The sequence below is a fragment of the Harpia harpyja genome, chromosome 7 (assembly GCF_026419915.1).
Source record: "Harpia harpyja isolate bHarHar1 chromosome 7, bHarHar1 primary haplotype, whole genome shotgun sequence".
Lineage (NCBI taxonomy): Eukaryota > Metazoa > Chordata > Aves > Accipitriformes > Accipitridae > Harpia > Harpia harpyja.
Window position 1 is genome coordinate 48,853,891 of NC_068946.1, and position 24,859 is coordinate 48,878,749.

A 24,859-nucleotide genomic window follows, 5' to 3' on the forward strand; every position below is an offset into this window, starting at 1 on the left:
TTAATATTCACCAAGCTTTTCTTTATTTAGTTTTGTAATTCGCTAAATTAATTCTACTGCTTATAATTTAAATATCCTGTTTAACTATATTTTTACTTATACTGATTCATTTCAGAGTGAACCTTTATATGTTCCTGTAAAGTTTCACGATTTGCCGCCTGAAAAAAATGGCAGTAATAGTAGTGATGCAGAGAAAAGTGAGTAAAGACTTTTGGAATGCTGAAATACTAGTTCTTTCGTGAAGGAATTACTTTCCTCTTTGTTGGTATAACTGCTGTCATGTTGCAGGACTTGCCTTTTATCCCCGCCCCCCCTTTTTTTTCTTTTTTTTCCTTCTTTAAATCTCTTATTGCATGAATTGCAGTTTCATGTATTTACTTTCAAGTGGAGAAAACATAGGCCTATCGTTCAGTTTACCTTTCTTGGTCACTACAGATCCAGCCTATGTTTATCTCAAGGGACCAGCTGGGTTCAGTACTTGTGATTCTTTCCTTCTGGGCTTGTATGACCAGCAGCAGTGAGTCAGCCTCTGGAAAAACAAGCTATTGTCCTTTTTAGAGCAGGAGCAAAGCAGTCAAAGTAAGAATTTTAACAGTCTATGTGCATTCTGATTTTATTTAAGCCTCACTATCTTGTGATAGTAGCTGAAACAGGCCTAGCTGTCCCAGACAATTATAGAAAAGTTGTCTGTCAAAGAATCCAATTATCTGATCCTCAGCAAAAGAGTCCCTGCTTATAAAAGGGAAAGTCTCTGCTAATTTCTAGATGACAGGTGTTAAGAACCACTTTGGTAGGCTCTGCTGTCCTGTGATAACATGCACCAATCACTTCAGGGTTGTTTGAGCTGTAGCTTTTCCCTTCACTTTTTTTAGGAACTTAGGTATTGTTTCATATTGACTTAGGCTCATAAATAAAATAATTTAAAAAAAAATCTGATCCTGGTTTGTGAGATTAGTTAGAGGGTGGATTTCAAATGAGCAAGTGACCTTATGATCTCTGCTAAGCTTTGAGGTCTGTTGGACACTCATCCTCCGAATGAAACGCTGTCCTTGCAGTTAGGTATAGTTGTGTGCAGTTTTTGGCGGTTTGACTATTAAACAATTAAATAAAATCTTACATGTAATATTTATCAATACAGACTAATTCCTACCTAAAAATTTGTTGTTGCCTTGTGTGGATTTTTTTGACACGGAAGGGGGATGGTGCTTTTCAGTGAGGTTTTTGTGGGTGGACAACTGTACTGCTTGAAAACAGTAATTGTGCTTTGTCTTGTTAGTGGCCTATCAAATAACAAAATACTAGTTTAATAAATAAAAATAATGGCATATCTTCTATTTGTATAAAAACCTGTTATTTGTGAAGTATTATAATCAATGCTGTATTAGAACATCATAATCATCATAGTTTTATTTGCATATTGTGTTGGCTTGAAAAGTTTCATGATAATATGCAGCTTTTTTTTTCTTTCTTTCTTTCTTTTCTTCTCTTTTCTTCTTAAGCTCCCAAAAAGCCTCGTGTAAGGTTCAGTAATATTATGGAGATTCGACAACTCCCATCGAGCCATGCATTGGAAGCAAAGTTGTCTCGCATGTCATATCCAACGGTTAAGGAGCAGGAATCAATATTAAAAACTGTAGGAAAACTCACTGCAACTCAAGTAGCAAAAATTAGCTTTTTCTTTTGCTTTGTGGTATGTTCTCCATTCTTTCAGAAAACTTAAGTATAGATGCAATTAAAACTTGTATCGAGATGACTTGTATTCTTTATGCCTCATTTTATAAATATACTATAAGAAGTAAAACTTTCCTCGTGCTGGACGTGAAGATGCAACTTTTTAAAGGGAGGGTAATAAAAAGAGATCCTGGGTGTGTAGTTAACTGTGAGGTCAGTTGTAAGATATGCCATGCTTCTGTGCCATGTTGTCCAGTGTTGGGTATGTTTGGTACAGCAAAATGTGGGATCGGATGTATACAGACTGCATGAAATGGGTAAATACCACTATGACTTCTTTCTGGGCCATCACAGAGTGCCATCTTATGCCTCACCGTGGCATTGTGCCCTCCAGTAGTATGGAGAGAAGATAGTTGATTGTCCTTCAGCTCCATTGAGGGCTGCAAGATTTACTTATGCATTTGTTGGTTGCTGGTGTTTCTGCATCATGCCTCTGTTCTATGGGGAGAGAGATGTAACAGTAGCATGATTTTTGAGAGACAGTAAAAATGTAGAGAGCAGGTCGGTGATATCTTTTCCAGAAGTAGCTTCACTGATACTGCCGAATACGTTATATGTAATGTGGACCCAGCACAGCTTTTCCTTGGGAAGTAGTGCTCTTTAAACGTTTAAAATAATAATAATAATAATAATAATAATAATTAGTATTAGTATTAGTATTAGTATTGTTGATGCATGGGCCAGAAAACAGTGATGTAATTTTCTGTGTGTATACATAAAGAACGTCCACACAGCAGCAAGAGAATAATAAGGCACTCATTTGTGATTTTTGGACAGATGAAATAGCTTTTTTAAAAATGATTTAAAATTCTGTGTGTCTGAGTATTTATATATACACATGCGGATTTTTAGGCTAGAGTCCTGATGTTCAAAACAAGTCCTGTTTATGCTTTTCATGGATGATGCTACTACTGGCATGTATATGTATTTCTTCTTGGACTGTATAAATACTTCCACCTAAGAGTTGAGAGAGTGGTAACTTCCCTGAGGATATATCTGAGATCTTATTAATGAGATCTCAGTCAAGAAATGATAAAACACTTGCCATTTGATTCCTTTATGGAGGAATTAACAGACATGAATCCTTCCAGAATATTTTTGAGGTATTGAATGTAAGTGATGCTTGTTTTTTAGGGTGGAGATGTGTGCCAGTTTTAGGTACTCTAAAAAAAACTCATTAGGCTGACTAATGTCCCATGTATCTCTATCTCTGAAATTTCTTTGCAGCCCTTGTGCAGTTAGGGTCTTGAAGCACTTGCAAAACAAGTTAAAAGTACCTTTAGTTACTATAGAATAGCTATTATAATGTCATTTTAATTATTTAATTATTTTTAAGTTCTGAAGTGTTATTTCATTATTAAACACGTAGTTGAATGTGGTTGGTTTGGGCCAGTTCTAATTTTGCCTGTCTTTTAATGTATCTGCCACTTTAATGGAAGTTAGGAATATATTTGAGGTAAAAGTCTTCTGATTTTATTTTTGGATAAATAGTTGGGGTTTTTTTCCTTTAAGTAGGATTTTATTGCACTGAGAAACTTAAACTCTGTCACTGCTATCCATATGATCACAAAATTATTTTTCTTTTCCCCCAGTGGTTCTTGGCAAATTTCTCTTACCAAGAAGCTCTGTCAGATACCCAAGTTGCTATAGTTAATATTTTGTCATCAACTTCTGGTAAGTTTTATTTACAGCACCAGGTGTGCATTATAAGGCTGTTTATAACATAAAAATCTTTTTTGTTACAATGGACTTGTGTAATGATTTACCTGTGGTTTGGGGGGAATAGTAGGGCTTAAAGCCACTGAATATATGCATTTAAAAATTTCATTATGTATTTGCAGGGGTTTAGGCTATCTTCATGCTTCCCCTGCTTTTTGCTTTTCAAGTTTGTGTGTGTACTTCTGCGCTTATGTCTGTGTATTAAAGAGAGATATTGGGAGAGTAGTGCTTTTGAAGGAAAGGTGGTATAACTTTTTATCAAAATAGATACAATTCAGAGTAAAGTCTTCTTGCTAAATACCATTTTTTTAAAAAATGCTTTTAGGGGTAAAGAACTTAAACCACCTAAATATATGCATATCACTTGCTTTACAGGTTTTATGCAAGGCTGTAATATGAGCTTTAAAGTATATAAATTATGTGACAGTCCGTGTTTTGAGGAATAACTTTTGTTGTTTTATAAAATCAGTTTTAAAAGCACAATTACATGATTTTTCACTGACTTTTCAGGCTTATTGCAGTTTATTTTGTTAGTATGGCTAGCCTTTCTCGAAGTTGAGCATGTATTTGCTCATCTGAGGATTTACATCACAAGGTGATAGTTTCATAATAGTTCTGATTAATATTAGGGATGCTAAGATCGAGTAGTTAAAACAAGTATGTGAAATATAAAGAAGGAAATGTCTGTGCAGTTTTCTGAACAAACTAGTAGCAAAACTTGATTGTATAAACTCTTCTTAATTTCTCTTGCAGGGCTTTTTACTTTAATCTTAGCTGCAGTCTTTCCCAGTAACAGTGGAGATAGGTTTACCCTGTCGAAATTATTAGCTGTTATTTTAAGGTAAGGTAATGGGATGGAACATTTGTTCAAAAACTCCCTGATACAGTGAGAGGACATTGTGTATACCTACTATACTTATGGTATCTGTGACAATATATGATAGGCTTCACTTTTTCAAAAATCCTTGTTTCACAGATAAATTGAGCAAGTGAATTAAGTCTTTTAAAATACTTCATATCATGAACAATTACCTAATCTCATGCTCCTGTAGGAAATTAGATTAATCAGGTTTCTGTTGGAAATATGTGAACTTATTTTCTTGTTATTTACTTACGGTTTCTTTATTTTTGTGTAGATGGGAAAAAGGAAGAGGCTTGACATTCAATGTTGTTGGCCTGTTTCATTAAATGCCTTGTGCATTGTTCAGGGAAGTTGAAAGTGGGGTTTGTTTGTTTGTTTGTTTTTAGCTTAGGATCAGGCCTTAGCAATAGAGAACTACTTCTGGCTTTTCCAAAAGTGGGGTTTGATTAACTAAAGATACCTAAAGATAGAACTGTATTTTTGTATTTTTCTCCCCCTTTTTTTCTGTCTTTGTAAAAACATTCTTGGGTTCAAGTAGTGTTTTGCATTTCTTCTTTTTTTGCTAGCATTGGTGGTGTGGTACTTGTTAACCTTTCTGGATCTGAGAAATCTGCTGGAAAAGATACAATAGGTATTTACTTATTTTTTTAATCCTAGAATATGCAGTGATGAGTACTATCTTTTGGTCTTTTGACAATACTCAGTAGGTCATCTAGCAAGCTATATATTTCTTACTCATGTAACATTTCACAATCTGGCTTTTTAGTTTCAACTTCTGAAACTGGACATTTATGATAGTTTTTTTTCCCCTATGTATATAGCTTAATTGGGAAACTATTTACATTTTTGAGCTTTTTGCATTTTCATACAGTAATGGATTCTGTAATAAACAATTTACCTCTGACAGTTTTATAATAGGTGTATGTTTAGGAGAGTTGATCCTAGTGTGCATGACACATTTGGCATGTCTTAAGTGAGTGTTATTTTCATCTTTACAGGTTCCCTTTGGTCTCTTGTAGGAGCAATGCTGTATGCTGTGTACATAGTGATGATAAAAAGGAAAGTAGATAGAGAAGATAAACTTGACATACCAATGTTCTTTGGTAAGACAAAAAATAACTCTATTGAAAGTTTTAATTCAGTGTGTGATTAAATTGTTTTCTTTCAGGCACTGAATTGTGTATGAGTGGTAAAGGGGCTCAGAAAAGCCAAGGAAGTAGAGAAAGCCTATTGTTCCCGTGGTTATGAGTACTTTAGAGACTGGTTGTGTGAATTGTTTCCTGTTTACAGTCTTAACAGTGAAAGGTAACACTAAGGGTTCGAATGCAGACAGCCCCTTTGACTCAATGGATTTTTTTTTTTTTTTTTCCAAACCTGTAAATATCTGATGTAATTGTTCGTGAATTTCAGGTAGTTTCTTATATTCCTTTCCTCTGAAAGATTTAAAATATGGCTTTGTTGCTGCTTTTATCTATGCATATTGTCAAAATAGCAGAGTTTAGCTGAGATTCTAGTTATGTTGAAGGATATTTATTGTGATTTACTTAATACTGTTTTTATACTCAGGTTTTGTAGGGCTGTTTAATCTGTTGCTGCTGTGGCCAGGGTTTTTCCTGCTTCACTATACTGGGTTTGAAGCATTTGAGTTTCCCAATAAACTGATATGGATGTGCATTGTCATTAATGGCCTTATCGGAACAGTTCTGTCAGAGTTCCTCTGGCTGTGGTATGTACTACATGCTTTGTATATATTTCACATAAATTGTCTTACCTGTGTTCTCAAATGTTGAGATGTCAAATTGTCCAGGTAGGGGGTTTTGCCTTTCCCCCACCCCCCCCCCACCCCCCTCCCATCCACATATGCAGTTTGAGTTAGAGGAAGTTATCCATCACGTCATAAAGTCCTGTTTAAGAGCAACAGCTAACTTTAAAAAGCAGGTGATGTGATCTTGTAATATTCATTAAGATACTGTGTGCTTAGCTCATTCTAGAGTTAACATTTTGAGATGAAAAGACTTTGTGATACAGAATTGCAGTAGTAATTAACAGTTCTTCAATTTCCAAGGCCTTGTGCATGTTGGATATATATGAGTCAGAATCCAGTATTCTATAGTTGACATTTGTTTAAATCTTCAGAGACTTAACGAGCTAAATCTCATCAGAACGCATTAATCATGAAGATACAGCAATTCATAAATTATCCTAGCTTTTGTTTAGTAATTTAATTTTATGATAGTCTGGCAACAGAGGATTGAACATGCGACTTCTACATGAATGGCTCAAAAGCTGTAGCAGACTTAAACCTTTGTGTAGCTGTTAGAAGGCCAGTGTTATTAGAGAACTGTTTGGTAAGTCAGGGTTCCCAGCTTGAGAGAATTCAGGGAGTCTGAGTTTCTTCTGGGCCAGCATTAGGTTAAAATAGGGGTGTAACAGAAAATTCTACAAGTTGAGAAGTCCTATTTTATTCTGGAAACACTGAGGAAGAGTTTCCAAAAAGAGATGTGCTTCCAATGCCATACAGTTGCTCAGTGAATGATGTCAGTTTTGGTGCAATATGTTGAATAGGTGTGGCAGTTAGTGAGTTTTTGCCTGAGAACCCTTGGCGTTCAGCCTCTCAACTCTATGGTAGAGAGACTGGAAAACCTCATGGGATAGCTACTCTGAAATGGAGACGTCTGTAATCCTAGGACCTAAGTTCTGTGACAATAGTACAACAAAAGATCTAGGTGAAGTTCCATGAAAACATTTTTTGGTGTTTTTTGTTCGTTTGTTTTGGTTTGGTTTTGTTGTTTGTTTTCAGACAAGTTTAAAGTTATTTAGGAAATTTAATCATGACATTTTTTGTTTATTGGCAAACTCTTAGACCAGTCCTAGTTACAAATGCATTGCAGCATATGTTTCTTTGTAATTTAATTTGTTTATTGGTGGAATAGTTTTGTGATGTTATTGCCATCTTGTAAGATTAGACTACAGTTCAGTATCAGCTGGTAAAAAGGTTAAGTGCAATTTCAGCATAGGCAAAATAATAAACAAAAAAAACCCCCAAAACAAAACCCAGAGAACCCCCAAACTTGGCTCTTGTCCCAAAATCAAGTACTAGCATAGGGTTAAGTACAGGGTGTGCACAGACTTTTTTATACACATGCTATTTGTGTAATTACTCAGAATGATAATCCAGTCAATTAAAGAGCTATTTTTATTTCCAGTTCCTTTTCCCTAGATTTTTGGAGTAGGACTAATTTCAGAGTTTGTGCTGACATCATCCTTTTACCTGTCCAGTGTGCCACTAGTATGGTCCTCTACTCTTTCTTTGGAAGTAAATAATATCATTTAACCTACTTGTTTATTCCACCCAACCACATAATGCCAACTAAATAATGTAGTGGTAGATGTGACTCTTAATTAATTTTTTTTTTTTTTTAAACCTGCTGAAAAGTTTTCATTGGATTCTGTACCATTTACTCATTTACGGTGTGCTGGTGGACAGATTGGTTCTAATTCAGAAGTAGTGCAGAGATACAGAAGTATTCTCTTATGGTATAGAAGGGGATTTAGAATACTGGGGAGGAAGTTTGCAAAAATGCAGAGTATCTAAAATGCTTTGTTTCCTTTCTGTTCCTGTCTCATCTGCATACGTTTTTCTTTGTTTTAAAGGCACGGAACAACAGAACGTGATTACAAATATCCAAGCTGGTCATTTTTGCTTGGCTGAAAGTTAGTCTTATGGGAGGACCTAATGGCTTGGTTTGGGAGTGCTCTTCTAGTTTAATTAGAGAAATACATGCATGAAGTCATGTTCTAGAAAATGTTTTCCAAATGTGTGTTCAAATCTTTGTCTTTAAAAGGTGTTAACAAACTTCTGTGAGGTGAATTACAATAGCATTTTCTTCACTGAATCACATTTCATTAATATAGTTTCAGTGATGCTGCATCTGTTTAATTTTTACAGTAATCAGAATAAAGATTGAGTAAGTAAAAAACAAATTTCAGAATTCTTAACAAAAATTGCACCTATAAGATTTTTCCTTGTTTAAAATTAGTTGTGTGTGGAACTGATTGCAGTTCCACAAAAAGGCATAGCTGGTACTGTTTTCAGTACTTGCCAAGGATGAGAATTGCCTTTTTCTTAATAAATAAATTCTGGGTGCCTTTGAAATAAGAGGCTGACTCAGTAGTGGGCATTACTGATTTGAATTTTATTTCTTTTCTTCATATGGTAGAATAGGCTATTTCATAGAGGAGTATTTGCTAACAAGCCTCGCTATACTTGGTAACTTTTGTCTTGGTCGATCGTAAAATGGGAATTGCATATATTGGATGTTATGCATTTCACTTGGTATCAAAATGGCTCAGGCTAGTCATGTTTTGTTTATAGAGCCTTATATTTATATTGAAATGCCAAAGATCTCAAGAGCTTATGTGTTCTCTTAGGTCTGTCCTACATATACTTTAAGGTTCTCTTATTATTACTCTTTTTTAAAGAAACTTAATTCAGTGAATCAGTCATTTGCAAACTAAATATGGCTTGCAAAGGAATTTGGGGAAAAAGGGTTAGTTTTCTGTGGCTGTTAATGAGTACTACTCTGACATGCATGTAGTTTCGTTGTTCTGCCACTTATATAAATTGTAATGGCTTTCTCTGACTCAATGATTTAGAGAAGTCTAACGACTGTGTTCCTGCTTAGGAAATATGATGAGACCACTTGTAGAACGCAGAGAAGTCTTACTGAGACTCCAAAGAATGATTTCAAGGGTGCATTTTAGAGTGAGGTTTAAAAAGCAGAGTCTGTTAATTTAATAATTGTCTGTTTGTAAAAAATACTTCTCTTTTTGGGTAGGATTTCTAGACATCGGTAACCTTTCTTTTTTAATTAACCAGACTGGGGCAAAACACATTTAATTGCTATAAGCTGATATTAAACTATTTCAAAATGGAAACAAAATGCAGATTTTTCTAGGTGAAGTCACTACATGGGATGTAGTGAATTTTCTGTCATCTCAAAAGGTTTGTATGGGAATTAAACCCCACTCCAGAAGACATCAATAGTCTGTAAAACTGCATAAAATTCTTAAATAGATTTATGACCGATTGTGGGTATCTCAATTTTTTATTATTAAAACAAACAATGACTAACGGTTAAGCTTGATCAAATGTCTTCTGCAGTTTGATGTATTACTTTAGTAGTCTTTTAACATCTAAATAAGCCATCTTTATTATTATTATTAATTATTATTATTAATTATTATTATTATTTGTTATTTTTAGGGGCTGCTTTCTTACCTCATCACTGATAGGCACACTTGCGCTAAGCCTTACAATACCTCTGTCTATAATAGCTGACATGTGCATGCAAAAGGTAATGTACTACTAAGTTTTGAGCATTATTAACAGAATTTCTTTGATTTAAATGGCAGTGTTATTTTTAACAATGTATACAATGAACAGTATTTTACTTCTGTCACTTGTCAATAATTGTTGAACTGTGTCATAATTAATCCTCTCTTGATATTGACAGTTACAGTAATTTTGCACTTGCAAGTGTGCACTTGCACACTTAAATATATTTGATTAAGATGCATCTTGTAGGAAAAGTACCCAAAGTCATCAGCAATGCCTGGTCAAATGCTTTAGCTTGAACAGGCACTTTCCAGAATTAAAGAACAACTGCAAGTACAGCACACCTTAAATTAATATCTTTACAGTTATAGAATTGTTACAGACTGCCTGTCTTGAAAATACTCAATTAGTGACAAAAACAAAAATCTGCAGGTTTACCGCAAAGGAATGTAGCAGCTACAAGGCTTAATTGTACATTATTAGATTCATATGGATGTTAGACTTCCATTTAACTGTCTTCCTTTAAGTTAGTCTAGTTTCCCTGATAGCTGTGGAAAAACCTTGCATATAAAGAAAGAAAAGAATCTGATAATATGAGTTTAGAATAGAAACTATATGAAGCTAGTTTATATTACTCTTCAAGCTGTATAGATACTTTTCGTGCTGGTGGGGTAGAATTCTCAGTTTTAAATATTTAATTATCTATGAACTTCAACTCTAACTTTTAATATTTGAATTTAATATTTAATCAGTGGCAAGGAATATCAAATTCTTAATTTCATGTGAATAATGGTTATTTAGCACATATTGCAAGCATGCAATTATTGTTTTTTTGGGGGTGGGTTTTTTTTTTTTCTTTAAATCAAAGTCACATAACTGTTCCTATTTCCTGAAGGCAGGATCACTTGTTTCTGCTCTTTATTTTGGATTGAAATAATCCCTACTGCTAAAATTTTAATTTGAAAGTTAAACCACCTGTTTAACTCTTTGAAATAGTTTTCAACCTGATTTTATATTGCATCTATTGTTAAAGCAAGCTTAATTTTTCTTACAGTGATAATGCCCTTCTTTTTTGGCAGGGCATCCCCACATAGTCCACTATGGCTATGCCTTTTGACACCTCTCAGTGTAGACACAGGTGTATTTGTCACTTGGCTAAAATATAAGCATTTCCCATCACATGCTTGTGTGCATTTTGACAATTGGTGACACCTGTATTTCATTGATGTTAAAAGTGTGTATAGTCATGTGGTATGGAGAGGCTGCAGGAGTTTTTTGTAGAAAGCAGGGAGTAAAATTATGTTTCATCTGGGCTGAAAACAGTGAATTAGTCAGCATTTGAGCACCTTGGCGTAAATATAGTTTGTTACTGAAATACAAGAAGTTCTTTACTGAGATGATAAATCTTTATGTGAATTAGGAAGCAGTTTAGTCATGTAATAGTTTAGCTGAAAATTGTGTCAATAAAAGTGGGCAAAACTGACCAAAATTAGAACTATCCAACACTACTTCTGAAATTTTGAATAGACTCAGTCTTGCTCTGCCAGCTGCTGCTGCTTACACTGCTTTGATGTTCTTTTGAGCCTTGTAGCAAATGCAGTTATGTTTAGTTTATAAGCTCTGTGCAAATAGAAATGTGAAAGTATGAGAAGAGAAAAAATCTGACTATGGCTGGAACATAGCTTAAATTGAGCAGTCTCTGAGTAGTTGGTTCCCTGCAGCAAGTGGGGTTTGTGCATTATCTGTGGTGGTTCAATTTATGACTTGTTTTCAGTCATTACATTTGTGTTTTTCTTTTGAGGCTTGTACTTGTTTGTATAAGACTGGTTTATGTACAAGAAATCAGTGAAGTCTTGCACTTAGAATGTTTCCTGCCAAAAAGAAACTTTACTGCTCAGTGTTTTCACAAGCAAAGTGTCAATTTTAATGAGAACCTTTTGACTTCTGAAATTAGCTGGCAGGCATGTCAAAATGGGGAAAAAAAACAACTTGTATTTCACTTTTACTTAACATCAGTGTGGATTTTGGAAAATAAAGTGGAAAAATAAAAGGATAAAAATAAAAAAAGGGAAGTCAAATTGGAAAATAAAAGGAGAGTCAGACCCTGAATAAATACTTGTGTAAAGAACATGTGAGATACAGTACGTTTCATATTAGTATTAGCTGAATATTTCAACATGGAAATACAGCAAAACCTTGCAGTGATTCCAACAATAATAAAGCATTCGTTGGTAAGATAACTGTGTTTCTGTTGCTCTTAAAGTATCTGCAATATACACTTGGGACATAAATTGTAACAAGAAAGTAAATAACTAATGATAGCTATTAAGTAAACAAGGAAAACAAATCTGTAGATTTCTCCCCCAAAAATTCACTTTAGTGAGGTGGAATTAGGTTTATATGTGAGCTAATGCTGGTAGCAAAAAATAAAGATTTCGTATGTATATATGTGTGCATCTATACATATTTTATGTGTGTGTGTGCAAATACATTTTTAGATATGTGTGTATATATATAGTTATATCTATCAATATATGAAAAGCTTAGGTTGTCTGGTTGTCTTCTGAAGTGATTCATCTAAACTTTCTTCTGGAATACCTTGAAGAATGGAATATGCTTTTCTAATTCTCAGTAAACAACTTCATCTCTAGGCTATTTAATCTGAGTAAACACAGAGTCCAGATCTTTAAAATTAATTTATTCTTCATGTACTCATGCAATATTGAGGCATTCGAAAAAGCAGAAACATCTTTAAGGTTCTGTTGGATGACTTGCAGTTGGTGTTGGTAACACAAGAGCAAGCTATATGTCTCTTATTTTTTTAAAATAAATTGCTAGTATTAGAAGCATGGATGAGTGACCCTAATTAAAGGCAACCTCCTGTAGACTTTGAGGTTGGTTGTACAAGTGTACAAAGTAACCTGCTTGGTTGAGGTGGGGTGAGCAGTGGACATTGTCTACCTGGATTTCTCCAAGGCTTTTGGTAACTGTTTCCCACAGCCTCCTCCTAGAGAAACTGATGTGTTACAGTCTATGTAAGTGGTCTGTGTGGTGGGTGGGGGGTGGGCTGACAGGCTGCACCCAGAGGGTGGTGGTAAATAGCTCCTTTTCAACCTGGCAAGCTGTCACAAGTGGGGTCCCCCAGGGATTGATATTGGGCCCAACCCTGTTCAATATCTTCATAAGTGATCTGGATGATGGGATCAAGCATACTATGATGAAGTTTGCTGATGATACAAAATTGCATGGGGAAGCAGACACTTCAGAAGGGAAAGCCACCCTGCAGGAAGACCTGGATAGGCTGAAAGAGTGGACTAACCAGAACTTTATGAAGTTCAACGAGGACAAGTATAAGGTCTTGCACCTTGGAAAACATAATCCAGGAGTACAGCACATGCTGGGATCTACCCGGCTGGGGAGCAGCTCTTTGGAAAGGGACATGGGAATCCTAGTGGACAAGCTCAGTATGAGTGAACAGTGCGCTGCTGTGGCAAAGCAAGCCAACAGGATGCTGGTTTGCATCAACAAGGGCATCACCAGCAGAGATAAAGAAGTCATTATCCCACTCTACTCAGCACTTGTCAGGCCACACCTTGAATATCGTGTTCAGTTTTGGTCCCTGCTATGCAAAAAAGATGTGGACAGGCTGGAGAGGGTCCAGAGAAGGGCCACAAAGATGATCAGTGGACTGGGTAGACTGCCATATGAGGAAAGTCTGAGAATACTGGGTTCGTTCAGCCTTGAGAAAAGAAGGCTTAGGGGATACCCTATCACCACGTTCCAGTATTTAAAGAGTGGCTGCAAAGATGGATAATCCCTTTTTACAAGGTGTCACATGGAAAAGATGAGGGTTAATGGGTACAAGTTACTCCTGGGGAGATTCCGATGGGACACAAGAGGAAAGTTTTTCACAGTGGGAACAATCTGCCATTGGAACAATCTCCCCAGGGAAGTGGTGGATTACCCAACATTGGACACTTTGAAGATTCAGCTGGATGGGGTGCTGGGCCATCTTGTCTAGACTGTGCTTTTGCCGAGGAAGGTTGGACCAGCTGATCCTTGAGGTCCCTTCCAACCTGGCATTCTATGATTCTATGATTTGTGCAAGTATGTCTCTGTAATACAAACATCAAAATACCCTAAACCAAGCCCTATGCTCACAGAAGCCTCAGGTGTCCAAGTTAGGCTGATAGAAATTTAAGCTTCGAACTTCAAGCTTTCCAGTTGGTGCTTCTGGCCAGCCTTGTCTTTACACCACATTTCAGTTTTCTTAAAAGGAACCTACATAACAATGCCACTGGCATGGCTAATAATGTAAATATTAAAATATGACTATATGCAGTCTCCATAGGACTGTCAAATGGTATGTTAACTATACAATATGTGTAATTACTGGCTTCCTGAGTCTTTATTATTCTGTAATAATCTGACATAAATCTGATTCTTAAGAAATTACAACCAAATTTTTAACACTAGTGAAATACTCCTTTTGGTAACTCAGGTGTTTATGAATTTCCGTTAGAAATCAGTAAGGATTACATAAGGCTCTAACATTTGCATTTTATTAGATTTTTGAGAGTGAACCTCAGTGCTAGGTACCAGAACTACCTTTTTTCTCCCAAGTCTTGAACTTTGGGAGTTTTCTCCACAAGGGGGAGCCGCGCTCACGGTCCATGGCTCTGTTAGCCTTGCAGGCAGTTCCGAGTCCAGTTCTTGTTCTTGCACCCTTGGTTTCTCTAACCTTCTGTAATTTTAAGTTTTAAACAGCGTCAGATGATCGCTTCTGAGTGTAGTAGTAGATAGATACAAGTAGTAGTACAGATACAAGTAGAATTTAGTTTAAATTGAGCAAATAATGCACCCTGTCTTTTTTTAAATGGAAAAGAGAATTATTGCAAATTCCCTGTAGCATAGTCTTTCTGTTTGCATTGATTTCAGCAGTTACCATTCAGTGACAGTATATTCATAGTGAATAAACAGGTGCATAAATCTTCCAGGTGAGATCTTTTACTAGGAATTTTTGAAGTGTCTAGGGGACTTTCTCACTGGTAGCAGTCAGACATCTAAAACCTGAAAATGAGACTATTTGGAAATAGCAGTCTTCATCCACACCACCGCGCAATCAGTATGTGCCATTGTAAAGAACGGATCAGTGAAGGTTATTCATTTATTAGAAGTAGCAGTGGCTATAGAAATTGTACCAAATAACTTACAAAAATATTTGTAATATTTCACCCAATTTAAAATAACTGAAACTTCATCTCAAACTTAAAATAATTATTACAAATATACAGTATGCCAATTTTTTTTTTTTCCTCGAGTGAATGATGTTTGTGTTTTAATTCCAGGTGCAGTTTTCCTGGTTATTTTTTGCAGGGGCAGTCCCTGTATTTTTTTCTTTTTTCATTGCAACTCTCTTATGTCACTATAACAACTGGGATCCAGTGATGGTGGGAATCAGAAGAATTTTTGCCTTTATTTGTAGAAAACATCGAATTCAGAGGTAGGACAGTCACAAAGTTTTATCCTGTTTCTTCTTTAGCCTTTCCAATATCCTATACTCTATTATAAGCCACAATACTCATACTGTGTTTATTCTAATTGAATTTTATATTCAGGTGTACTAATTTTTTAATAGTAGTAGTTGCCAATCCATTTATTAACCTATGTAATGCTCAGAAAATGGAAAGATGTGAAGTCTGTTTACCTTTTAAAAAAAGTTTCTTAGTGGCTGTCACAGTTTTCTTTTTCTTCCCTTAATGCCTCTATGATAGTTGCTGTACCCGGAACATGCAGTGAAAATTGTGCAAACTGGAGTATACTTTATGAAGTTAAGGGGTCTTTGTATGTTTTTAATGGCTGCAGTTCAAACAACTAGCATACTTAGTGCTTATGTTGGCTTCATAACAACCAATTTAGTATTACTGTATAACTTTAAATAAATAAATTTGTTTCTTTTAAGAATCCCAGAAGAAAGTGAGCAGTGTGAAAGTCTCATTCCTATGCATAGTGTTTCACAAGATGGAGACAGTTGCTGTTCGTAGACAAAAGGTATGCTTAATAAACTTCAAACAATACAGAGAAAAATGAGGATTGGTTTTCGTGATGGCATTTGTGGTTGTATAAGCACACATTTTTACAGAGCATACAATTAATCTTGTTCTGTATTGATGGGTAGAGTTTTGAAGGGTATCTTCAAAATTATTGTTATTCATTACCAAGCATTATTCTCACCTTGATACAGTTCTTGGTCAGTGGTTTTGAAATGTAGAGTAGTTTTTTACTTAAGACTATTACAATGTTCATCAAAAATTGGACATAAGTCAATAAACCAGAAGAAGCATACAACTTCTTGGTATGTATGATATGTGTGGAAGAGATCTGAAGTAATTATTTCACTCTTTTTAATGCTGCTGAAGTCTTAGTTTGGGCTACTGCAGTTCATGAAAAACATCGACTGTTTAAGGAAGTAGAGGACATGACCAGACTTTATCATTATGGGTCTAGAAAATGGGAAGGAGTCCTTGTGTTTGTGGTTGACAAGAATTACATTATTAAGTTGCATTAAATATTAGGGAAAATATTTCTCATGGTAAGGATGGGGAAACTAGAGTAGAATAGCTAGGCTGTTTGCAAAATATCCCTCTCTAAGAGGAGGTTACACAAACATCTAACAGGAAGATTACATGGTTTATTGATACTGTCTTGGAGCATAAAGATAGACATAGTTTAGGACTCTCTTAGCCCTATGCTTCAGGGCTTAGTTTTCAAATAATGCATGCAGAATTACATGATGAGAAGTATATTTTTATTTTCCAATGTTTCCTAAATCTAATAATGAAATTACAAATATTCTAAGCAAAACAGTAATTGTGATGTCTTCAGCTTAAGAGACACAAGTTATTTCCTTTATTAATAAGATGGAAACAATACATATGGCGATTTCTTTTTTTGTAATCTTTAATTATGTAGCCCTGATAATTTTTTTTTTTCTTCTTCTTAGTTTAAAAATGGAATAATGCCCGGCGAAGAGACAATCTTCTGGAAAAGTCCCTAAGGAATCATGTTTCAGTGCCTATTCTGAATTTGTAGTAAAAATAAGAAGTTTCAGTTCTTTTGAAACTCTAAACTTTTCCTCTTTCTTGCTTTCATCTGGTTTTATAAATGAACAAATTTACTACATGCCTATCACCATAGGGAGTCTTAGCCCATCTGAGCAACCAACCTGCCTTATAACACTGAGCTTGTGAAGTTACTTGACAAAATCAACAAAACAAATGCTGTTAAGTGATTTCTTTCTTTTTTGAACTCACAATTTTGTTAAATGCTGGAAAATATTATTTTTAAAAAATACTTTCAAATGAGTTATGTAAATAAGTTTGCAGGTCATCAAGTCTTACAGGCTTTCAGATGAAAAGCTAAATAGATATGTTACCTGTAATAGGTACAAGTTAACTTTTTTATGTTGTATAAACTATTTGCATATTAATAGAAGAAAATTGAAAAATAATTTATTAAGTACATTCTTGTAATTATTGAGGCAGGATCTTTGTATGGTCCTGGAACACTACATATATATTGTCTTATGCCGTTTTGAGAAGCCTTATAATGGGTGCCGATGTTTAAAAATCTTTTGTTACCTAACAATCTGGAATGTTTAAAATTTTAGTGAATGGCAAAATATTTCTAATTACAGTACATTCGGGTGTACATTCTCAAAATCAATATTTGTTTTAAACAGACTGATTCTGTAACCCATTCTTATTCCCAGTTATCTCACATGGAAAACTAAATTTTGAAAATTTTCACCTGTATAGCTGCCAAGTTATAAAAGAGATCAAATTAATTGTGAAAGTTTTCAGTCAATGGGTTGGCACTACAGTAATCTGCTAAACAGTCTGAAACATAAAGGTGTTTGCATTGATTTTTTTTTTTCCCCAGTTGCATTAATAAATTTATCCTAAAATTGATCATTTTCTGTATAACTTGTATCTTCCTTCCAGTGCAGTGCTTTTGTCCTATGTGATTCTGAAAAGTTATGAATAATTATATTCAGGAATATTTGAAATTAGTCAGTGTCATTTTCCAGCTTCTAGCCTATAAGACACTTATATTAAAGTTAATTTTGGCTTTTGATGGATTTTTTTTTTTAATAATGAATGTAGGATGGATTTTTGGCCAACAGTATTCTCTTCCACATAACAAGTTTATTAATAATAATCCTTCCACAAAAATACAGAAGGATGACATAACACAAATGCCTTTTTATGTTTTGACACTCAGTAATGATCCTTCCAAAAGAAATTTTGGTAGTTTGGTGATACAGCTGTTAGATGAGAGGGAATGCAGGAAAGCAATGTGCTTAGCTATACATTTAGAAGGATTGATTAGCCAGCAGCTAGAATTTCATGTAAAAATCTGTAAGTAGAGAAGGAAAAAAAAATGAACCTGGGGGCTATTCTGGTCAAATATTGCACCTTTCTCAAATTTTTCCTTCCAGTTTTTAATACTGGATTACACTACAAGTCAGTGATCTGAGGCATCTCTTTAAGATGAGATAGTAAGTCCTTCTTTGGACACCTGAAATAGGAATTAAAAAAACCCAAAACCACCACAAACCCAAAACAAACAAAAAGTTTATTAAATTTATGTAGGCATTTTGAAAACTTCACATTTCAATTCCCAAACCCCACAAGTAGAGGGGTTGAAAATCCAGTATGTAGAACTAATTTTACATTTGACTTCGGTAGAATTTTCAGGGATTTTTTGGGAAGTGGAGTTTCCTTAGTTGGTTTTTAAGGAATTTTTTTTTTTTTTCTTCTAAATTATGACAAATTAGAGGATGTTAGCTTCAACTTTTTTTCCAAGAAGTAATGTTAAGGCCTACTGGCAATAAAAAGCTAATGTCTGTTTTCAATTAATGATATGTTTCAGTGAGATCATACCGAATATATAATACCAGGCATTAACTAGAAATTTGAATCAGTTGAGACTTGTGGCACCAGCAAACTAAGCCTGGGAATACTGAGTATGCTTTCGGATGGGCAATTACAGTATTTTTAGTGAAATATTCTAATACTGTCTTTTGAAATTGGTCATACTGATAGAATTGGAGCTGTAATGTATAATGGGCAATTGCTATTCATATTTGCCCTTATGTTCTTGGCTTGAAGCGAAAGATCATCATAGTCCCCAGGTACTAGGAGAATATTCTTCTGTCTCTGACCCCAGGAATGTTGAACAATGTTTTTGTTCGGTAAACTCAAAGTTAGGGCCTTCCCACTGTTTTTGTTTTTATAAAAAAGTGTTAATTTTTTTTTTTTTAAAATACTAAATATTTTAGTCTCATGACACTAGGTAGCTTGAGCAGTCTTTTTGCATTAAATTACAGTTCATTAAAGAATAAGCAAACTGTCCTTCCTGAAAGGATTTTTAAACAGTGCTGCCTCTGTAGTTACAAGAAATGTGTTACAGTTTTAATTACAGAAGCTATGACATGTAACATTGTTCCTGCATTTAATAGAATGTGATGAGCTTTTTCTATGAAGTCGTGTGATTTTTTAGTACAATAATGTTTTATAAATATATTATCTAATTTGAAATGTAAATTGCGTAGCTCTCTAATGGGTGCTTGGTAAATGCACAAGAGATTTAGCTTTGATTCTCAGGTACCTCTGACGTAATGGAGACATGCTGGGTTTTTCTTCCTCATGAAACAACTGGAATGTGAAGGAGCTCTCTCATAAATGCTTTACCTCTGTGTGCTAGCAAAAATTGTCATTGCTCATACTGTTTCAATTTAGGAATGCCTTTATTTCGACTTATTTCTTGTAGGAAGCACATACACTTTGAAAAAAATAACGGAATTTTTATCTCAAGCGTTTCTTTGAATGTCATTAGATGCTTAAGGAACAGTGATTTCCCATGCCTACAAAATGGAAAATGAATACTACATGTGTTGCTCTCTCAAACAGTTGAACTAATTACTGTAATCCTATGAGACAACCAACAATTTCTTCTGTGTGTGATTGAGGTTTTGGAGCTGTTTGGATTTTATATATGGAGGAAATGATGATAATTTGCCAAATGCCACGTAGCATGCCTTCACTTTCAGGGTTTTGGTGAGTCTTGCATAGTTTGATGTACTGTGTACTGTACTCCAGAGCAAAGGGAAAAAAGGATTTCAGTTTTTCTGGCTACTTTTCTGTTAGGTTTCAGTTGTGGTGAAAATGTGTTCACTACAAGGGGCTGTTGTAGATGTGACACTGATTCAGCAAAGGATTGAAATACATGCAACATCAGTACTCAACAATTACTTAGAAAGCATGGGGTACATGAATGCCACTGAAGACACTGAGGGCCCGATGTTTCTGTTGCCCAGTGTGCACTGCATCTTGCTTGTTGGCTTTTTGCCTGTGGAAATGCATGTAAGGGGGTGGGGGCTGTAGTATGTGACTGATTTGGCTTGTCATGGAGTTGGGCTAAAGTGGACCGCACACTGAAACTCAGAAGCTAAGGCACTGCTTGGTTATCTCACTTTGGTGTTGCAAATGCTAAAGTATTTTGCAGAAATACGGTGTTAAGTAATGGTATTGTAGGAATGACAAACCATGGTGCTGCATGTGATACTTGACCTGGTATGCTGGTATACGCATTGCATACCTCCTTGTAATGTACTAGCAAAAATAGGAGAGTCTGCAAATTACTTTTCTTGGTGTGTGGTGTTGTAATTGTCATTCTCTTTCACAATCCCCATTGTGCCTAGGTACTGCTATTCACAACTATGATTGCTTTAAATAAGGTGGCAAAACGATTTCTTTGTAATTCTTGGTTCCATCTCTCTCTGTGTTGAATGTTATCATTCCTATTGCCTACTAAAAGATCCTCCTGTCTTAGGGAAATGAAGTTACTGAGCTAAACCAAGCTATCAGAGGAGGGGGAAAACAAGTTAAATTTTTGACATAGGTTGAGTTTATGGACACACTTTCATATTTCTTATGAAAATAGGCTTCAGTGAGGCAGAGTGTTTGTATGTTTGTAAATGAAGAAGTGGCATACTCAAAAATCAAGAAACAGAAACTAATGTTAATACCACAATGTTGAGTTATATGGCTAACTATAGGATGGTACTTTTAATCAGTTTTCTTTATTTGGGTTAAGTTTTGAGTTAGTTACCATTTCTGTTATGTCTTATGTAGTGTCTGCAATTTAATAGTTATAACTGCAGTAGCATCTAAGTGTTGGCTCATAAACAGTTGTTATGCATGATTTTTTTTTTTTTTCCTATCTAATCCAGGATTGCATTAACGCTGTATTTTGTTTTACATGATTATTGCAAGGCATGATTTCTCAGGGAAATACGGATGATACCATGTGTTGTGAGAGCTGATAACTAATTCCTGCATTTAAAATTGTTACAAATATTTTCAGGTTTCACTTCAAACATTTCACATCACGTAACTTTCATGTTGAACTTCCTTAGGCTTGTCAGGTAAATCATGATGAGAATGTTAACAGCATTTAAAGGTGTCAATAAAATACACTCTGCCCAACACTTTTTTACTTTTTGGACAAACATCCATTCTAAACTGATGCTGCAAGTTATGTATGGTTTTTTCTACTTTATTGTACTGTGCACTATATAAATTAATAGTTGCACTGCTGATTTCGAAGCTGCACTTACGGCATGACAGTGACATTAAATTTCAGGGTTAGGCAATGCTATAGTAATACATAATCTGATTCTGGGGTAGAGTACCGGTATAAATCTTCTAACATATATATATATATATATATATATTCATTTATATAATTAAATTTTTACAAAGTCTGTTCACTTTGGAGATTTTTGTTCTTCCAGTAAAGTTACTTTGGCTAGACTGGGATTTGATCCAAAGCCCATGGGAGTCATAGACAGCATTAATAAAGTAAAACTTTATTGAAAATAAACTCCACAGTCAGGTTGACCTTTATGCCTTTGCAGTATTTCTGTCTGCAGCATACATTTGGAGTGGTTTGCTATAAGACTTCAGTAATACAAATTTGAGGGATTTTAGTGCTGGTAAAAATGGTAAACATACTACTGTAACTAGTCACAAAAATACTTCCCTATAGCCAGCATGCAGCTTAATTATTTAGAAGGCGAATTTGTCTTGCTACATGAATTTTCTTTAAAATTGGCAGTATAAGAAACGTTAACCACTTCACTTAGTTGTATACTTGTAGGAGAATTTTTTGTCAATAGTGAGAATATGTGATCATAGACATCATAGCCTTGAGGATCAACTTCCTCTTGATGATTTCTGATTTGACATTTCCATTTACATTCACTTTGCAAAGAATGCAACAGGGCATTTCCTCTCTAGGTAAGCTACTATAATTGTATTTTGAATGTCCTAGTTCTCTGTATTGTTAGAAATCTAACATAAATCTGATATATAAATGTGACTCTGCTTAGTTATCTGTGTTCTCACTCTCCTCTAAGGTGAAGTTTTGCATCATTACATCTGGTATTAGTAGTTAACCAGACTTTTTCTGGAATGCCTACTGTGATGTGGAACACATCCAGAATTTCATCTAGTTTTCAGTTCCTACTTTTTAAAAGTATAAAAGACTTTTCTCTGAGGATTTTTGTAGAAAGCTGCTGTTTAGTTCTACAAGTGTAGAGTTCTTTAAGTGCATCTCAGTTTATAAAGTTGCATCCAATTTTATTTTTATTTTTTAATGAACTTTTGACTGTTTTGTCAGGGAAGGTGCACAAATTTTGTGTATGTTCCACAGAAGAAATATGACTGGATACTGGAACGGCCTCAGAAATAATAATTCAGGGGTGTTTCTATAGTTCTTTACATATGTTCCTGAAGTTTTTCAACAGTTTTTTAAAAAAAACAACCAACCAAAACCAAACAAAACCCCACATTTATCAAGCTGAGGGGAATTAGCCATTTAGCATAGAACTAATTTTATAATATGCAAATTACTGTGTTTTCATTAGAGATATCCTTCAATATATTACTGATGTTGCCAGCCCAGTTGTCTGTGTTATAAGTGATGCTTCTCTTCTACCTAAATCTGACCTTTTGCATGCCAATTAAACTAGTTTCTCTACCAGAATGAGTAATTTCTAAAATATTTTTAGAATCGCCACCTTCTTCCTCTAGCTAGGGGAACAGCAGGAGCTTTCCAGCCAAACAGTATCCCTTTCCTATTGGAGAAGAAAAAAAAAATTAAAAAATAAAACTTAATCTTAATTGAAAATAAACAATCTTACCGGGCAGCATATAGGATCAGCTGTAAAATCATCAGGGTAATTTCTTACATAGCCCAATTATACATAGGAATTGCTTAGGCAATAGTGTATTGGATTGATCTCTCTCTGGTTGGTCTTGATTCAATATAGAATGTAGGTATTTTAAATAATCATTTCATATTGAAGCTGAATGCTTAAATTAAGCCCTGTGATTGTAAGAAAAAAAAAAAAGGGAAAAAATTATATTTGGAGACTACATACTAAGGAGTTTTCTTCTCTGTGTTTTGGGCTTTTTAGGGGCTTTTTTTGTGAAGTGTTAAAAAGTCCCACATACAATCCAGTTACAAATAAATGCTTTATTAATTGAAAATCATGAGAGGATATTTACACAAAGCTATATTGAAAGCTTAGCCATTTGTTCAAGTTGGCGTTATCTGAATGGAATTAGAGAAGTATAATGTATCTGATACAACTTCAGCATTGTACAGCTGAAGGGGTCCCTGTAATGATTTAAAATTTGTGTAAGTTCTCTTTGGAGTGGGTATTAGTAAAACAAAATGGTTTATGACATTTTTTCTTAGTTGTTTATACAGATTGATTTGTGAAACTTCTAAAGCTTGTGTGCATTAAAAGATGCACAAAACCAATAGTTAGTAGTTTTGATGGTCTTTTTGGCATTACATTTTGTACTAAATTTCAGTGAATTCTGAATAACACTTTTAAAGCAGAAGCTGCTTTAAGTGAAGAACTTTCAAGTGAAGAAAACTGTTGTTTGCATGAAGTCTGTACGGTTTGCTGATAATTCAGATGTTCTGAGTGCACAGCTAGTTCCAGGTATATCCTCTGTGAAACATCTTTATGTATAATCTTAACCATTTTCATTAGTGAGACCAGAATGTGAATTGCTGATGTGTATTGCATTTGCACTTAAATACCTGATTTCAGAGTGTGTTAAACCTTGATCTATTTTTGATAAAAAAGAAATGTAGTATTTTTGTCTAATTTCCATTTAATGATAAGTATATTCATGCAGAGAAAAACATATAATTATGGCTTGATGCAGTGATTTTAAGCCAAGAAAACAGCAGGATGGCAGTAGTAAATCTGAAATGAAGATGCATGTCTCTTCAGAAACTCTGGCTTCTAGTTTCTTCCTTCCCTCTTTATACCAAATTGGTGTCTCCATTATTCCAGAATTATACAGGGGAAGCAAGGACCAGAACTTTTACCCTTTGTTTTTTAAAAGTGAACATTGGCTTTTACCTGGAGTGTCTTTGTCCTGTCACTTCATTTTCTGAGGGGGATCAGTTAAATGAGAAATATAGAATAAGTATTTTTAATTAAAATCAGATTTAAACTATTAATTATTTTGAAATTCTCTATATTAATAGAGATTTAATGAATGGAAATTAAAGGCCTGTATTGCAAATATTGAACAATGCTTATATATTTTTAACAAAGTATATATATATGAAAATTTGAAACATGCGTAAAGGTGAAAATTGGAGGATTGTTCTTGTGTTGATAGGTTTATAAACTGAAATTCTTAAGATCCAATACCAAAACCCTATAAAAGGGCTAATGAAAAGAAAATGTAATGTATTCTGATGAACAGCCTGTGTAATACAATCAATGGGTGTGATGTTTTTGTTCTGTATTATATTTATTATATGTAAGTAAACAATAAAGATTATAAATCTTATTTTCTTAACAGGAATTAGTATTTGGTTGGGGTTAATGCTTAATGTATTTTATACTATCAAGAAAAAACGAATGGTCACTAAGGGTGGGCTGCCGCGGGAGAATAGCATAGTGGTAAAAAGGTCTTGAATTGACCCACTTAATTCCCCTCTTCTACCCTTAAAAGTGAGTCTCAGGATGTCTCGTTTTACCGGAAGTCAGCTAGGATGTCAAAGGTTATAATTTGTTCTCAGATTGGTCTGGTAATTTAAGTAGTAAA

At 34.7% G+C, this 24,859-nt stretch overlaps 1 protein-coding gene across 2 annotated transcripts in view; it reads left to right on the forward strand.

Annotated features, from left to right (window-relative positions):
- The window catches only part of SLC35F5 (solute carrier family 35 member F5), a 39,648-nt gene extending 15,047 nt beyond the window's left edge, over nucleotides 1-24,601 (forward strand). For both annotated transcript variants that reach the window (XM_052791815.1, XM_052791817.1), the window contains exons 7-17: nucleotides 116-197; nucleotides 1,500-1,690; nucleotides 3,324-3,405; nucleotides 4,204-4,291; nucleotides 4,879-4,943; nucleotides 5,311-5,415; nucleotides 5,879-6,038; nucleotides 9,579-9,669; nucleotides 14,999-15,153; nucleotides 15,613-15,701; nucleotides 16,654-24,601. In XM_052791815.1, coding sequence (XP_052647775.1) covers nucleotides 116-197; nucleotides 1,500-1,690; nucleotides 3,324-3,405; nucleotides 4,204-4,291; nucleotides 4,879-4,943; nucleotides 5,311-5,415; nucleotides 5,879-6,038; nucleotides 9,579-9,669; nucleotides 14,999-15,153; nucleotides 15,613-15,694 — 1,101 coding nt within the window. In that variant the 3' untranslated portion in view covers nucleotides 15,695-15,701; nucleotides 16,654-24,601. The remainder of the gene's footprint in view (nucleotides 1-115; nucleotides 198-1,499; nucleotides 1,691-3,323; nucleotides 3,406-4,203; nucleotides 4,292-4,878; nucleotides 4,944-5,310; nucleotides 5,416-5,878; nucleotides 6,039-9,578; nucleotides 9,670-14,998; nucleotides 15,154-15,612; nucleotides 15,702-16,653) is intronic.
- Nucleotides 24,602-24,859: the final 258 nt, after the last annotated feature.